At 33.7% G+C, this 15,493-nt stretch overlaps 3 protein-coding genes and 1 pseudogene across 3 annotated transcripts; 1 reads left to right on the plus strand and 3 right to left on the minus strand.

The window, feature by feature from the left end:
- Positions 1 to 468: 468 nt before the first annotated feature.
- LOC146942283 (S-adenosyl-L-methionine-dependent methyltransferases superfamily protein) lies at positions 469 to 6,151 on the plus strand. Its single transcript, XM_085756247.1, has 13 exons — positions 469 to 777; positions 859 to 917; positions 1,013 to 1,063; positions 1,279 to 1,414; positions 1,682 to 1,767; positions 1,930 to 2,028; positions 2,184 to 2,237; positions 3,790 to 3,934; positions 4,149 to 4,210; positions 4,785 to 4,872; positions 5,144 to 5,218; positions 5,423 to 5,584; positions 5,678 to 6,151. The coding sequence occupies exons 1-13, from the start codon at positions 522 to 524 to the stop codon at positions 5,947 to 5,949; spliced, it is 1,545 nt and encodes a 514-aa protein (XP_085612373.1). The 5' UTR covers positions 469 to 521; the 3' UTR covers positions 5,950 to 6,151.
- A 1,458-nt stretch (positions 6,152 to 7,609) lies between these two features.
- On the minus strand, positions 7,610 to 10,042 carry LOC146942284 (uncharacterized). Its single transcript, XM_085756248.1, has 6 exons — positions 9,845 to 10,042; positions 9,493 to 9,729; positions 9,182 to 9,376; positions 8,670 to 8,881; positions 8,275 to 8,539; positions 7,610 to 7,908 (listed from the first exon to the last, which is right to left on the minus strand). The coding sequence occupies exons 1-6, from the start codon at positions 9,929 to 9,931 to the stop codon at positions 7,615 to 7,617; spliced, it is 1,290 nt and encodes a 429-aa protein (XP_085612374.1). The 5' UTR covers positions 9,932 to 10,042; the 3' UTR covers positions 7,610 to 7,614.
- A 1,035-nt stretch (positions 10,043 to 11,077) lies between these two features.
- On the minus strand, positions 11,078 to 11,955 carry LOC146942285 (17.1 kDa class II heat shock protein). The gene has a single exon (XM_085756250.1). The coding sequence runs from the start codon at positions 11,710 to 11,712 to the stop codon at positions 11,236 to 11,238; it is 477 nt and encodes a 158-aa protein (XP_085612376.1). The 5' UTR covers positions 11,713 to 11,955; the 3' UTR covers positions 11,078 to 11,235.
- An 803-nt stretch (positions 11,956 to 12,758) lies between these two features.
- LOC146942286 (17.9 kDa class II heat shock protein-like) lies at positions 12,759 to 13,367 on the minus strand (annotated as a pseudogene).
- Positions 13,368 to 15,493: the final 2,126 nt, after the last annotated feature.

The raw sequence follows: 15,493 nt of genomic DNA on the forward strand, positions 1-15,493 counted from the left end.
GTTTGGTGAGTATGAATTCTCTATTTTAAGGAGAATAAGTGGGGCGTCTGAAGTTCGAATTTCGGTCCCTACATATATTTTTCAATGTCCTTATCAACTGAGTTAAACTCACGAAGACTAAACACTTTTTAATTAACACTCTATTGACATTTATATCAAAACTATTTTTCAAAAAAGCAAAACTAACACCATTGGTATTTGCTAAAGTACCTAGAATCTTTAAAATTGAATATTTTCAAAGAAATTTTGCAATTGAAAAAACAACCTTATAGACAATTTTGTTGTTGAAAACTGCAGGGTGTTAGCAAATACTGAGGGGGTGTTAATTAACCCTAATTTTGATCTGAAATGAAACCGAGAAGGACAAAACAAGAATTAAACGAAAGCCAAAGACACGGAAACATAACACGAATGTCACGAAACATAACAACAACATTCAACATACACAGTACAGCACCCGTGTCGTGTGAGTGTTCTTTCAGCTGAGCAAAAACAAAACCCCTAAACCCTGCTCTGCTACGATGCGAACGAAAAGTACGAGGAAGAAGAAGAAGGGTGGTGATGCTGATAAAGAAAATGAAGCAAAATCGTCGAAGATGTTGAAAGGAGCAGACAGATCAGCGTATTTCGCAAGAAGAGAAGCAGCGAAAGTATTGAAAACTGTTCTCGAAGGAGATGCTAAGCGCCGTGCACTTGCTTCTATCAAAACCCTCGTTTATCATCCTTCTGTTAGAAACAAGAAAGCTACTTTTGCTCTCATTTGTCAAACCCTCAAACGTAACTAATTACCAATCTCACTCTTTCTCTTTCTTTTCTCTATAATATTCATCATTCTTCATTTTGTTTATACTTTCTCAGATCTTCCTATTATCAATGATGTCTTGCAAGCTGCTAAAATCCTTAATACCAAGTGGAAGGTAATAAATAACTGCATTAACTTTTACTTTCTTCACATAATGTTACTGTTTTTTAACACAAAATTAACAATTTCCATCTACTGTTGTTTTTGCAGAGGCAACAAGAATTGGTTTATATCATTGTCTATGATATACTTTTCGGTCAGGTCAGTGAATTGAATTTATGTTGTAGTTTTGTAGCTGCTATAATTTTGTTATGCAATTTTGCATTTTTCAATTGTACTGCTATTTGACAAAATGTTGTACTAAATAGCATATAGAATATCGATTTGTTTAAATTTCTCTACGCTGTAAGTCTATGGCTGCTATTTAACAACATTATGGAGTGGTTATATAACTCAACTAGATTGAAATTTTGTAGGAAGTTCCGTTAGTTGGTGATGCAGAGAAGTACCTCATGCGCCACAAGGAAGCCCTACATTTACATCTGAAAAAGATTTTGTCACAGAAAAATGTGAAGACTGTTAAAGAGTTGTTTGCTCTACATGAGGTTCCTGGTCAGTCTTCACATCCCAAACCCCACCAAAAAAATGCCTCTTTTATATTTCTTTTTGTATTATACTATTGTTTTGTGGATTATGCACTCTTTACTGTTGATGCATTGCTATGTTGTGATTTCATGGCATATAATTTATAAATGACCATTTTTCAAATTTGTCAATGGATGATTTTTTCAAAGTTATTATTCTTTAACCGTGTGTGTTACTGGCCTACTGCTCTACTGTCATAATGACTTGGAAGTTGTTCAAAATTTTCTTGTGCAGATGTTTCTGTACCTCGAAATGTTCGTGTGAATACACTTAAACTGGGTGTTGATTCTGCCTTAGTTGAACTTCGGAAAAAATACTCGGTATTTTTGTCAAACTATTTCTTATTATCATTACCCTCAATTACATTTTCATTTTTCGCAATGGAAATGAATTTGTAGAAGCCTCTCAGAGTGTACATCTTTGATTCAAATAAGTGATCTATGTTTTGGTTCATGAGATTATATTTTTGGTGTGCCAAATAGGTTCAAAAGGATGATTTACTGCATGACTTACTGATACTCCCTCCAGGAACTGATTTACATGATCATCCTCTTGTCAAAGACGGAAGCATATTTCTGCAAGTAGGAATCAACCCTCCTTTTTTCTTTTGTCTATATATCGATTCAGTGGATAAAAAAGTGAATTTTGTGCTATTTAGGAAATATAATGACAGGGCAGTTCTTGCTGCTTCTTATTCATTCTAGGTAATCTTTCACTAACATTGAGACAAACTTAGGGTAAGGCGAGCTCGATGGTGGCACCGGCCCTTAGCCCTGAACCAGGATGGGAGGTGAGTTATTGCTGCATTATTACATATGATGGTATATAGAGATCTCGTTTAAGATATAAATCTATTTCATAGGCGTTCTCAACTTTAGCCCCTAGTTACCCTTGTAAACATCATCTTTTGCTGTCTCATTTCTGATTTCTTTATTCTTCCGGGTTTAGAGCCTGACATTGTGGCCTGCTCCATGTTCCTTTTCTTTTTCATTTTTTTTTTTAAAAAGATACTTAAAAAAGTTTGCCTTATTTTGCTTTGGGCAGTATATTGTTAATTGATACCTTGTGGATTCATTTCTTGATGTCTTTCTTGTTTTCTCAAAGTCGTTTGGTAAATCAAATAAGCAATATGGCAAACAAGTAGAAAGAAAACTAAGATTGGTATGGTCAGAGCACTTACCCTTTGAGACCAAAATAATGGTGAAACAAGCATATTTTATTCATTGTTGAATGTGTTGTTCTTTTATATGGATAGGTTCCTTCTGAGATTACTAATCATATGATAATGGTGAAACAAGCATGCATACTATTGGGAATTTAGGATATTATATAATTTATATTGCCTCTAAGCCATTTTTTTGTAAGGGACTAAAGGTGAAGCACTGACATAGACCCTGTATACGACACCGATACAGAGACACTCATAATAATTTGAGAAAATGAAAGTGATTGTATGTTAAGATCCAATATGAGAGGGTGTTTTAAGCAATTAGTAGGTGGTTAGTTAGGCTTAAGTAGATTATTAGTAAGTGTCCCATTAGGATTAAATAATGAGAACCCACTTGGGTTGGCTTGGTGGTGTTGGCTTGGAACCTTGGAGTATGCTCCTCTCAAGGTCTCAGGTTCGATTCTCCCCGGTGTCAACATGGGCTAGTTTGACTTCTTTAAAATAAAAAGGATTAAATAATGAGGTCCATTAGGGTTAAATAATATAATGTTCTCTTTATTTTTATATAAAGAGAAATTCTTAGGAGTTATAGAGTAGGACGGAATAAGTTTTCTGTATAGGGCCAGAGTAGGATTCCTCTATGAGTTAGGACGGAATAAATTTTCTCTATTCCATTGTCAATAAAATGTTATTATTTATCCATTGTTTTCTCTAATTCTCGTTATCGTTCCTTACTTGATTTTGAGGATCCTGTCAATGACGCGAACTCGGATGATCCTACGAGTTGGATCGCGAGTTTGTCTACCTTGCCTGTCATTGTATGTAACCACATGTGTCATGTCCGATACCTTCAATTTGAAGTGTCGATGCTACATAATATTGTTTTTAATTAATACGTTACCCTGGTATATTTTTTTTCTAGCTTTGAACGACTGCAAAAAATGATTAATAGTTACATATGTACTTTAATTGTTACTAGCCGATGCCTGATTTATTAAATTTTTTTTGTTTGTCAAAATGCCTGATTTATTTTATTTGTGAGCCGACGTGCTATGAATTCTCGATTTATAAATTAAATTATAAAATGTCATTGTTGGAAGTTGAATGGATATAATGAGATTGTGTTTTACTTCTCATTTCTTACTAATTTTTTTCACTTCGAATGTATTTCAAGGTTCTTGATGCATGCGCTGCACCCGGCAACAAAACTGTCCACCTTGCTGCCCTTATGAAGAGAAAGGGTAGGATTATCGCATGTGAGCTGAAAAAGGAAAGGATTAAGCGCTTGAATGATACTATAAAGCTATCCGGGGCTACCAGTATCCATCATCGTGTTTATAATATCAAGATGCTTTTCAACCAATTGTAAATTCAGTATTGCAATAATCGTAAACTTGGATTTTTATATAGTCATACATGCAAGTAGTTGTTCATATCTCCTTTCTGCGTACTGTACCATGGTGCCTCTGCAGCAGAGGAGCACATCGTAGATTTTGATACCATCTCTTTGGTCAAACTTAACCCCAAGTTCAGACATACAGGTTCTCAATGAGGATTTCTTGAACATAAATCCCAAAGACCCTTCTTATTCTAAGGTAAAGTATATTTCTTTATCTCTTGCTGTATATTTTAATTTTTCCTGGGGCTTTTACTGGAGGGGCTAGTTAACAGTTTGGCTGATTGTAGGCTGTAGTTATCAGACTTTAAGATTAAATACATCAATTGATTTTTTTTTTTGTTGTTGTTGCAATTACCATTTTTTAAACCACTTTCTTGCTTAAGCCTCTTAATAAACACGTATTCTTGCAATATTGGATCATATGGGGGCTGGTGGATTCGGGCGTTTTTTATTGGTTCCTGTATCTTGCAATCTGCTGAATGCTTTTGGGTGTTGAATATTTTGCAATAATGGTTATATGGTGACTTGGTTTCTCTTGAAAGTTGTTTGCACAGTTTTAGAAAGAAATATCGTTTTCCATTCACGTTTTCTCTAGTTTGAGTAATTAGCCCTTTTACTGAATGACAGAACCCCGCTGTTATAAGAACCCATGTCGATTTTTATTTCTTAAATATGGCATATCTGGTGGCTATTTGTGGCTTTGTCTTTCGGATTGTAATGTTACTTTGTTCATTTTGTGTGTGTAATTGTTAGATGATTTATCATTGCAGGTAAAAGCTATTCTTTTGGATCCTTCCTGTTCTGGTTCTGGTACTGCCGCTTCTAGACTAGACCATTTGCTCCCATCTAAAGCAGCAGGTTATATTTTAATCTGCCTTGTACATTGTATATTTATCAATCTGGCCAGCAACTTCTGCGCATAGGAACAGCGTCTAAATGAGTTGAAATTTACTGTAGTATTTAAAAAATGATTAGTGTATAGTATCTTGAAAATCACAGTGGGACATTATAGCACACAAATCGAATTCAAATAAATATCGTAACACAGATCAAACTTGGACAATCCTTTTCAATTTTAATGGAAATTAAACATGATCATATTTTTCATTGTCACCTTTTTGTTGTGTAGGTCATGATGCGGATATGGAAAGATTGAACAAGCTTGCAGCTTTTCAGAGAAAAGCTCTTCAGCATGCCTTCCTTTGTGAGTTTATTTGTTTCTCATGGTTAATTCTAGTTTACTTTGTTTCTAGATTTTCTCTTAATTTATTAAGTGGCATCTAAGAACCTTGTTTTTTTCTTTCCTCATCACTATGAAATTATGAAAATAGGTCTTGACATTTTTGTATCCGTTTTAGATGTTCCCATACAGTACTTAAATTATAAAAAGAATTGTTAATTTTTGCAGTTCCAGCTTTGGAGCGAGTTGTGTACAGTACATGTTCAATAAACCAAATCGAGAATGAAGATGTTGTGAAATCTGTTTTGCCCATAGCTGAGTCATATGGATTTCAACTTGTAAAACCCTTCCCTGGGTGGCTGTGTCGAGGTCTTCCGGTATTTGAAGGCTGTAAGTATATTATTATTATTCTCATATAGCTGGTTTATTACTACCATATTATTTTTGGCAGATTTGAATGCTTTTTCTTTTCTTACCTTACAGCTGAACACCTGGTTCGAACAGATCCGGCCAAGCACGGTGAGGGTTTCTTCATTGCATTGTTTGCGAAGAAAGATGATGTTAACCTCTCGGCGAGGTCAATAAAAAATGACAATAGGACGATCCACAGTTCTACCAGTACTAGAAACGTGCGAAGGAAGCAACCAATTCACACTAATATGTTCAAAAGGTGGTTATCTGGTCAACTGTACTGGCGTCACATACTAGACAATTCCTACGGTGGTCGAAATTTGAGGGATGAAAGAGCTGTCTAAGATAATTATTTTTTCTTGTAAGTGGAAAAACAAAGCCCAATCATAAAATAGATTAAATCAGTTTTGTTTGCAGCATTTTTACAGTTTTCCTTCCCACATTTTAGAAATGAAAGGGATAAAATCATAGTTTTCTATTTTTCTTAAACTCTGTACTAATGAAAGAAATTATGAAGACCGAGCCTCTCTTTACGATTGCACTGAATATTTCTTGTTCACAAAGACCGCCCCCCCAACCTGCTTTGAAGACACGAGCTTCTGATTCAGAACTTACTTCTTACAAGTTACACATCTGTTGGTCTAACTGCCAATGAAAAGTTTTAATTCCAAATGCAAGAGCTTCCCACATGCTCTTAGATCTCTCAACCATATAAAAAATATTCTTCTGTCATTAAACCTCTATGAAACAGACAAGAAGGTTGCATTCCATGACGCTGAAATAACTTATAAGTAGGGAAAAACTTTGACATTCTATGGCTTTAGATATTCCAAATCCAAGCGTAGGAGGATATATCCAGGCCATCCACATTATCTTTCAATACATGATAGCGGGTTAATATCCTTACTTAGGAAAGGTTCAAGCTTTGATATAGTTTCAAATAACATAACACGTACTCTTTTCCCCTGCTAAACTCACTTGTGCTAGAACATGGACCCAAAATTTATTTGCAGGTTATTGCATGTCCCAAACTAGGTTGCCAAGAAACACTATGTTTACCACTCGATTAGCTCTGTTACTAAATTATAAGACTTTTTTTTTTTCTTTCTCTCTTCCAAATATGCCTCTTAGTTGAATATCTATACACAAAAGAGTATTTTAATAACATTAATACCCAATTAGGTCTATTGGTATGTCTGCCTATAACTCTATCATAAAACCAAAGTTGGCCTTAACCTATCTGCCTTTCAAGGTACAAACAAAATCCGGAATATTCATCTATCAATTTTCTATACTGTCATCCTGTTTGCTCTAATATTTTTAATCAACAATTTTCAGCAGGAATAATAATAAATTAGTTCAACTGCAAATTTATCAAACACTACAATCCACTAGCTTATCCGATGTAAACTATTTGCTATTTTTTTTTACCAAACAGAGCCTTCCCAGGCCACATGATGTTGTCTAACGATTAAACGTAGCGAATGATAGTTTTGATTGACAGTATTACAATTTTAAGACAATTATTTTGATGTGTCTTCTACAACAGCTATCACAAGCCATAAAACTTCATACAGCCATGATACAGAGTTTCAACTCTTGAAATCCATTTGGTAATTAACTTTGTTGTCTTAGATAGTAATTAATGGCATGAAAGGCTTTAATGTTTATCACAAGGTACCACGCCATTAAGAAAAATCAAAAGGCTAGACTCAAAACCATGTGACCTGCCATCCATTTAGAACATAAAAAAGGGGCACATAGATGAAATAATTTTCCTTTGGAGTTATTTGAATCACTTAACAGATGACTGAATGCAATTTATACACATTGATATACACCTTTCCAACCAACTAATGTAATGTTTACAATTGATATTATGCTAAACAATAAGAAATGTGACTCATCACTTAGTAGATCTAAGTGAAATTTACCCAACATATGCACAAAAACTGTATTAGAGAATACTCTTTGAATAACAAAGGTGATCTATGTCTATATGCATGATTTTATGGCTCAAGTAAAAGTGCCCTCAATATTGCCTCACACATGCCCTTATACAATAAAATCAGATGGCCACTATCTGGAACTTCATGATATTGTATCCAAGGCAGCTTCCATGAAACAGATCTTTGGAGTTTAGAGGGCACAATCTTATCTTCATATCCTTGCCAAATATGAAATGAACTTCTTTTGTGAGGGAATGGATTCCTTATCTTCATTGGATCAAATTCCCATTTTCCAAAAGCCAACCTCCAATCATCACAAAGAGTGTAAAACACAGCTCGTTCCCTTAACTTGTCCTATAAGTAGGAACATATCATGGTTAGTAGAATATATTTACATCAGAAATTAATTACAATATACTAACTATGTAAAAATACAGAGATATTTAATCAGATATAATATGGTGGTATCATGTCCTAATATTGAATTTTAAGCACTTGTTTAGATATTTGTTTGAATTTTCTTTCTTGCATCACAAGGTAGTTTCAGATGTGAACTTGGTCAAGCTACAAATAGTAGCTTGCGGATGGCCGCACATCAGAAGCGATCTAACTGTGGCTCCAAATACACACTAAGTGAGATATGATTAGACATCTCTCTAATATTTTTACACTATCGGTAAATAGTAATTAAGTTTTCATATGAAACGTGTAATTTTTTACCTTTGTAAACATTGGGAACTTAGGAAGTGTCTTCAAAATATCAATATCATTTTTGCTGAAGAATGCTGGGTTCTTTTCAACGGCAATAGCAGCTGACAGGAGCCAGTTTTGAGTCACATAGCAATGCAATAGTCTAGGACAGTAATTTGCAAGCCAACGTGTCCACAGAACAGGTTTCCTCCTATAGTCATCTCTTATTAGGCTCCTAGGGAGGGAAGGCCAATTGTAATTGATAATTGGGGATATCAATGCCAACCCTGCAAGCCTGCACAAATTTAATGCATTTGTTAGTGCAATTTTTTTTATATCGTCAAAATATACATTAAGAGTGACTTATTGACGCCATAACGAAATTTAACTCAACTTAAAACTACGTATCGAGTATTGTAATTTACCTGTGAGGAAAGTAGTTTAGACAACTCCAAGTAGCACAGGAGCCCATAGAGATTCCAATTACATAAAACTGTTCTCCAATTTGAAGCTGATCAGCAAGTTCTTGAATGTCAAGTGCTTCACTTTTCATTGAACGTTTCGGGTTTGGATCACTTTCTCCGTATCCAGCTCGGTCATATTGCACAAAATATATACCTAGTTCTCCTATTAATCCCTATGTGAATGAGCCATATTCATGTTTATTCAGAATTCAGAACCAATAACTTATTTTCAAAACAGAAATTAAATAACCAAAAAGTTTCAAGCTGAAAAAGAATACTAATAGACACTCATGGTTTCTTCTAGTCCGCACAGCTCTTGATCATTTCGGACCTATTCTACTATGTTTGAGAGAATTTATATAAAAACAGCTTATGATAATGAAAATAGATTATAGTTTATATGATTAGTGCTTATATCCAAACAGAGAGCATAGCATGTCAAATTTTTTTCAGAAAGAGACAGAGGTTATTACTTGTGTTGCAGGAAAATGCATTCTTTTGGTGCTTCCAAAACCATGCACAATGATAATCTTGAATTTTGCTTTGTCCTTAGGGACGCCTCTCTCAATGTAAGCCAGGTGCCTCCCATCTCTGAGTCTGATTCTTGACAAAACCTCTTTTGAATCATCATGGTTTGGAGAAATCTGAGTTCCCTCATGAACCTTTATCTGAAAAACCAATATAACAAAAAAAGGGTAGGTTTAGATAGCATTTTTTTCAGCACAATGATAACATAAGATATATGCAAGAAAAAGAAGGCTATATAAAAGTGAATAGTCTTTACATGGCAGAAACTTTTGCAGATTTTCTGAGTCTGATGAACTTGTGGAATCAAAGGTAAAAGCTTCAGATAATGACTTATTTTTTTTGTCTTGTATTTTGCTTCGTCCTTAGAGAAGCCTCTCTCAATGTAAGCAAGGTGCCCCCCATCTCTGAGTCTGATTCTTGGTAAAACCTCTTTTGAATCATCACGGTTTGGAGAACTCTGAGTTCCCTCTTGAATCTTTGTCTGAAAAACCAACTGAAAAACCAAGATAACACAAAAAAAGGGTAGATTTAGATAGCATTTTTTCAGCACATTGATCATATGGATAAACGAATGAAAAAGAAAGCTATATGAAAGTGAATTGTCTTACATGACACAAAGTTTTGCAGATTTGTTGAGTCTGATGAACTTGTGGAATCAAAGTTAAAAGCTTCAGATAGTGAATTGTTCTTTTCATCTTCTTCTGTATTATGGATCTTACACACAAAATTTATGCACATCAATGGAACGAGGGAAGAATTTGGATACTTCAATACTTCATCTGTTGAAAATCTTGTAAAGGAAACTAATATATATAGTTAGTTAGTTGAGTTGTTATAGGGGCAGTTATGGTAGTTAGTTAGTTATGTTGGAAAATGTGTGCATAGTTTCTCTATGTGATCTCAAAATAGGCACTGAGCGAAAACATAAAATAACACAGAAGAATTTTTGTAAGATCCAATAGGCCTCTTACGCATTGGTGCACTATTTTTTTTTCCCAGAACTCTCTTTCTATGAGTGAGGATCATGCTTCACTTCTAATTGCTCCAGCTTGCTTTGCTGAGACAATGAAGTACTCAAAAGTTGAAAGAATAATTAACTGCAAGCTATATGGCTGTGCTATGGAAGAATTTGTGCACCTTAAGAAAATTGGTTGGACAATGCAAATTGTGTTTAGCTGAATACCACAAGTTAGTTATTAGTCACTACTACTCCATTCGTCCTTATTTATAAGATCCTTCGGTATTTCTTACGACAATGCACACAAGTCTTTTTCCCATGATATTGACAAATCTTCTATTGCAATTCCACATTCAAATATAAAAACTCAAATACATGATACTTGAATTCAAAAACTTGGAATCGGTTTTTTTAGTTTAAAAGCTCCCATCATGTAGCATTCTTTTTCTTTCTTTCTATTTGTTGCCAATTGCTAAATTTTTAGATTGGTTTGTTTAATTATGTTTGAGGTATTTGAGAATGATTTATAAAAAGAGACAATAATCATCAATATAATAAAAAATACTATCAACAATTTTACTACTGCCACGATGAATATGTCAGCAAAAAAGTCTGAAGTGATAGCTAGAATGCATAGGAATTGAGATAACTACAAAGCTAAGAAGGTTTGTTAAAAAATTAACTGAAATACAAACGAATAGTGAAAAAAAAAAAATGGGAAAATTCATTATCAAAATTGAACTCTATTTTCAATCCACACACAATAGATATGTTTTATATAGTCATAGGAAGTTGAAATCTAGTAACTTTCAACCAACTCAAGTTAACAAACCAAAATTTAAACCTCTTCTTAATAGAAAAATGAATTTAAAAACACTAAATATAGGCAAATCAAAATTCATTCATACTGAGATTATTACACATTACTAGTACATCGCATGATCATCGGCAATTACAAAAAGACACAAAACCATTGCCAAACACACACACAACAACAGAAAAAGCAGACATAGCCCTTAATCTCCAAACATTGTTTCTTTCTCAAGCAACCTTAACCTCAATAGTCTTAGGCTTCTTAGGTTCAGGAGGAGGCAACTTATTAACAGTAACAGTAAGAACACCATCTTGACAAACAGCAGAAACACCACCTTCAACATCAGCATTCTCAGGTAACACAAATTTCCTCATAAACTTACCAACCCTTCTTTCCATCTTCAAATATTTACCACCTTCTTTCTCTTCTTCTCTCTTCCTTTCACCGCTTATCAGAAGCACATTCTCATCTTCAACCTGAACCTTGATGTCACCTGATTTCAACCCTGGCATGTCCACCACGAACACGTATGAATTTGGATACTCTTTCACGTCTGCTGGTGTTGCAGCCATTGCTTTTGCGTCGCGAACGTAGGTTCGTGTTGGTGCGTTTAGATTCTTCTCTGTTGTGTCATCTGTGAGGTCCATTATGTGGTGGAGGGTGTTGAAGAGTGGTGAATCCAAACCCATTAGCCTGAAATCCATTGTTGTTGTTGTTGAAAGAGAAGAGATTTTTAGTTTGTTGCACGTTTCGTTTCGTTTTTCTGATTATTTTATTTATTGTTATGTGTTATGCGTGGAGAATGTGTGGTATTTATTAGGGTGGTTGGAAGATTATGGGAGGTTCTGGAGAAACAAGAGTGTATGTATGGGAAATTCTAGGAGTTTCGATCATAAAACTCAATGTTTCTAGTAGCATCCAGAAGAGGAGAGAATTATGTCGATGATCACTCTGTCCTAGATTATTGGGCCCAAATTAATCAGGGAGCCCACAATTTCAGTTCCAGCCCATTTCAAATTTAAATTTAAATAAATTGAACATTGAAAATGAAAATTAATTTTAGCTAACATAAACATATTATTAAATTGAAGTAAATATTATACTGTAAAATCCCTAGAACAAAAAAAATAAAATAATAAAATGATATACAACGCATGCATTGGTAAGACAAGGCTTCAGCATTTCATTTCATTTCACAATCCATGGAAGGACAAAAATAGTTAAATCTTGGATTTACAATTTTGTTCCACATTTTTTTTGACTAAGATAATAACCATCCTTTAAAAATGGAAAAAAAAAATGTATGTAATATTAAAACAAGCCATAATATATGCAAAGGTCTAAGGTTCAAACCCCAGCCACCACAAAAGAAAAAAAAAACAAGCCATCATTTTTAAAGTATGTAAAATCTGCCTCTAAGTCTGATTTTATATAATTTAAAGACTACTTATTATATTTATTTATTTAGTTTCTATTATATTTAAAAAGTTTAGAAAAATAAAATAATAGAGTGAAAACTTAGGACAAAAGAAGAACTAATTTGATGGCTTGTTCTATACTCTTGACAAGGATTAAAGGCTTGTTCTATAATGTTGTTGATAAGGATTAAGAAAAATTAATGATGTACTGTATTGATATTCTGTCCAAGAAAATTCGAGTTAGGAATGAGAACATGTTGCCGCTCAAAAAATGCCTGAATTAATGCATGCATGGGGGGGTGGGTGTAAAATGAACATTTCAAGCAGTTGCATTACACACGAAAAACAGAAAATTATATTTATTTAGAAGTAACACATTTCAGACATGTACATTGACACTGAAACAAGAAAAGAAAATATGCATATATAAAATATCATCACTATTAGCATTCTCAGGAAGCTGAAATTTCTTAAGAAACTTTCCTTTGCTTCCTCTCCATCCTTAGATACTTAACCCCTTCTTTCTGATCCTTATCTTTATCCTTTCTCCTCTCTCCATTCACCACAAGTGTGCTATATATCATCTTCCATTGTTACCTTTATTTGTTCAGATTTCATCAGGTTAATCAAGTATGTCTGCGTATGTGCTAGCCATTGCCTTTGAGTCTCTGACAAAGGCACGAGATGGCGCGTGGTGTGTGCTTTTGTGTCTGTTTCATCTGAAATATATATCTATGTGGTCCAGCAGGTAATCTACTAGACGATAATCAGAATCAAATTGCCTCAATTGCAAATCCATTGAACTCTATATAAATGGAAAAGGTGATGAATTGAATTTTGATATTTTTGATTAAGGGAATTACATATACTAGAATTGAAGGAGAAAAAGGTGCATGCATGTGAGGTGCCATAGTTTTGAATATAGTGCTGTCTTTTTATCTACGTGTCTAGGATATATGTCATTGTAATTTCAGTGACCGAATAATTTTTACATGGTTGGGAGCATGGATGATGATTCATCTCCACGTGCCTCTGTTTCATTTTTTATGGAAAACGAAAATAACCTATTTAATAACTAAATAGTATATAAATGTTCTTTTTTTTTTGAAGCAAATTAACTATATATATTATTAATAAATTATTTATACATGATCAACATACATTACAAATATCAACAAAGAGTGAAAATACATCCATACCAACTAAAGTTTGTTTTTGGAATAATGAGAACCTAATTGACCAAATATATGCTCGTTGTCACATTCTCTCTTTTCTGTGTATTAGGATATTACTATCAATGGTTTTTTTCATCGATATTCTTCATATTTGATAAATCAACATGTATTGTATCAATATTTTTTAATGACAAATGTTAATAGTTAGTTGTTAGATCAATATTTAATTATTTATTCAAATTTTAATTCAGGATTTCCAACTCATTAACTCTTAATTCAAGTAAGTTGAGTTACTCAGCCCTGTATTGATGAATTATTAATTCCAACATCATCAAGTTAATTTTAATTTTTGTGCTTGGGTCACAAAAGGCATCTAAGGATCATTCATATTGAGCCCGTAGCAACTATACATGTTCGTTGAACACCACATTTTAACCAAAAATCTTAAGGCATTGGTTTTATGGATCCTCTCATTTTTAAAGTGTTCAACCATCAATTTTCTAAACAACGTGAAACTTCTAACTCACACTTATTATACAATAATCAACCCGTTAAGTGTAAGTCCATCAATTTATCTATGCTCCCCCATAAACGGAAGCTCTTTCGTCGACATAAATGTGCACTTTTAAAATGAAGGTTTTGTCTCAAACTCAGAAGGATTAAAGGTAGTTATAGCCTTAAAGGACCTGAAACTGTTTGAGTGTAAACCCAAAACTAAAATGGAGAGAGGAGTTCAAGTAGTCTAACCTCCTGACCCTATTCAATTCAAATTCAAATAATAACATGTGGCCTCTTAAGACTCAAGTTTAGATAGAGCAAACATGCACATGCGATAAATAAAAATGGAGAATTGTGACCTTTGAGGCTAAGCATAAGTACAAGTTCAAGAAGAACAATGCAAGTACTAGAGTAAGAAGAGTCTCTGTTAGAAGCTTTAAACAAAAATGACAAAAAGACTAACATGCAACTAAAGAGCAAGAAAGAGTCTTCGTTAGAAATCTTGAACAAAACCAACATGGAGACTCGCATTCAACTAAGGAGCAAAAGTTATACTTGTATGAATTCTTCAACAAGACTGGCAATGAGGCTCGCTGACGCAACTAAGAAGCAAGCATTGTCCCTCATGAGAAGTCTTTTAAGACAGAGATAAATAGCAACTATAGTGGCAAGAAGCGTGAAAAAGTTACTGCCATGGTGGCGGTAATACTTATTAAAATCAATTATGATATCTAAGAATATCAATACAAGAGGAGAATATTTCACCGATCAATATTAGAATAATTACATAGTACGTTTGGAGTTTCCGAAATATGAATTAAGGAGGAGTGTTGAAATTGATGTATATTTCAAAAAATATTCTAGTAAAAATGAATAGCGACGTATTCGAGAAAACTATCTTTCAAAAAATGAATGTATTCTAGTAAAAATATTTTAATTGTACCTATAGTGCTAAGATTAACTTATAGCCTATAAACATCTTTGTCAATAGTCAATTAAGAGTTAAATTATTCTACTTCGAAAAACATCTTCAAGCTAAGTATCTATAAATAGACAATTTTTGTGATATAATGTCAATAAGTTTGAGGGTTTTACCAAAGCATATCTCTCCTTCTGCAATAAGTTAATTACTAATGTGTGGCCTCATGTTCCATTCTATTAAGTACTATTTCACTTCTGTTTTACTATATTTTCTAAACGTTTTTTATTTATTTATTAAGTGATATTTTTAAAAAATGTGTAACTACCGTTTCTGTTGGAAGATTTAACCGTTTTCTGTGTGAATTTGACTTTCCACTCAATGACAACGGATATCTTGTTATCTTATCCTATCCATGTTGATGTTCCCCAACAAGAGAGTATTTAAGGTATGAGTAGTATTTTATTGTCGGTGT

The sequence above is a fragment of the Medicago sativa genome, chromosome 3 (assembly GCF_051527215.1).
Source record: "Medicago sativa cultivar Bolivia chromosome 3, Bolivia_mono, whole genome shotgun sequence".
NCBI lineage: Eukaryota > Viridiplantae > Streptophyta > Magnoliopsida > Fabales > Fabaceae > Medicago > Medicago sativa.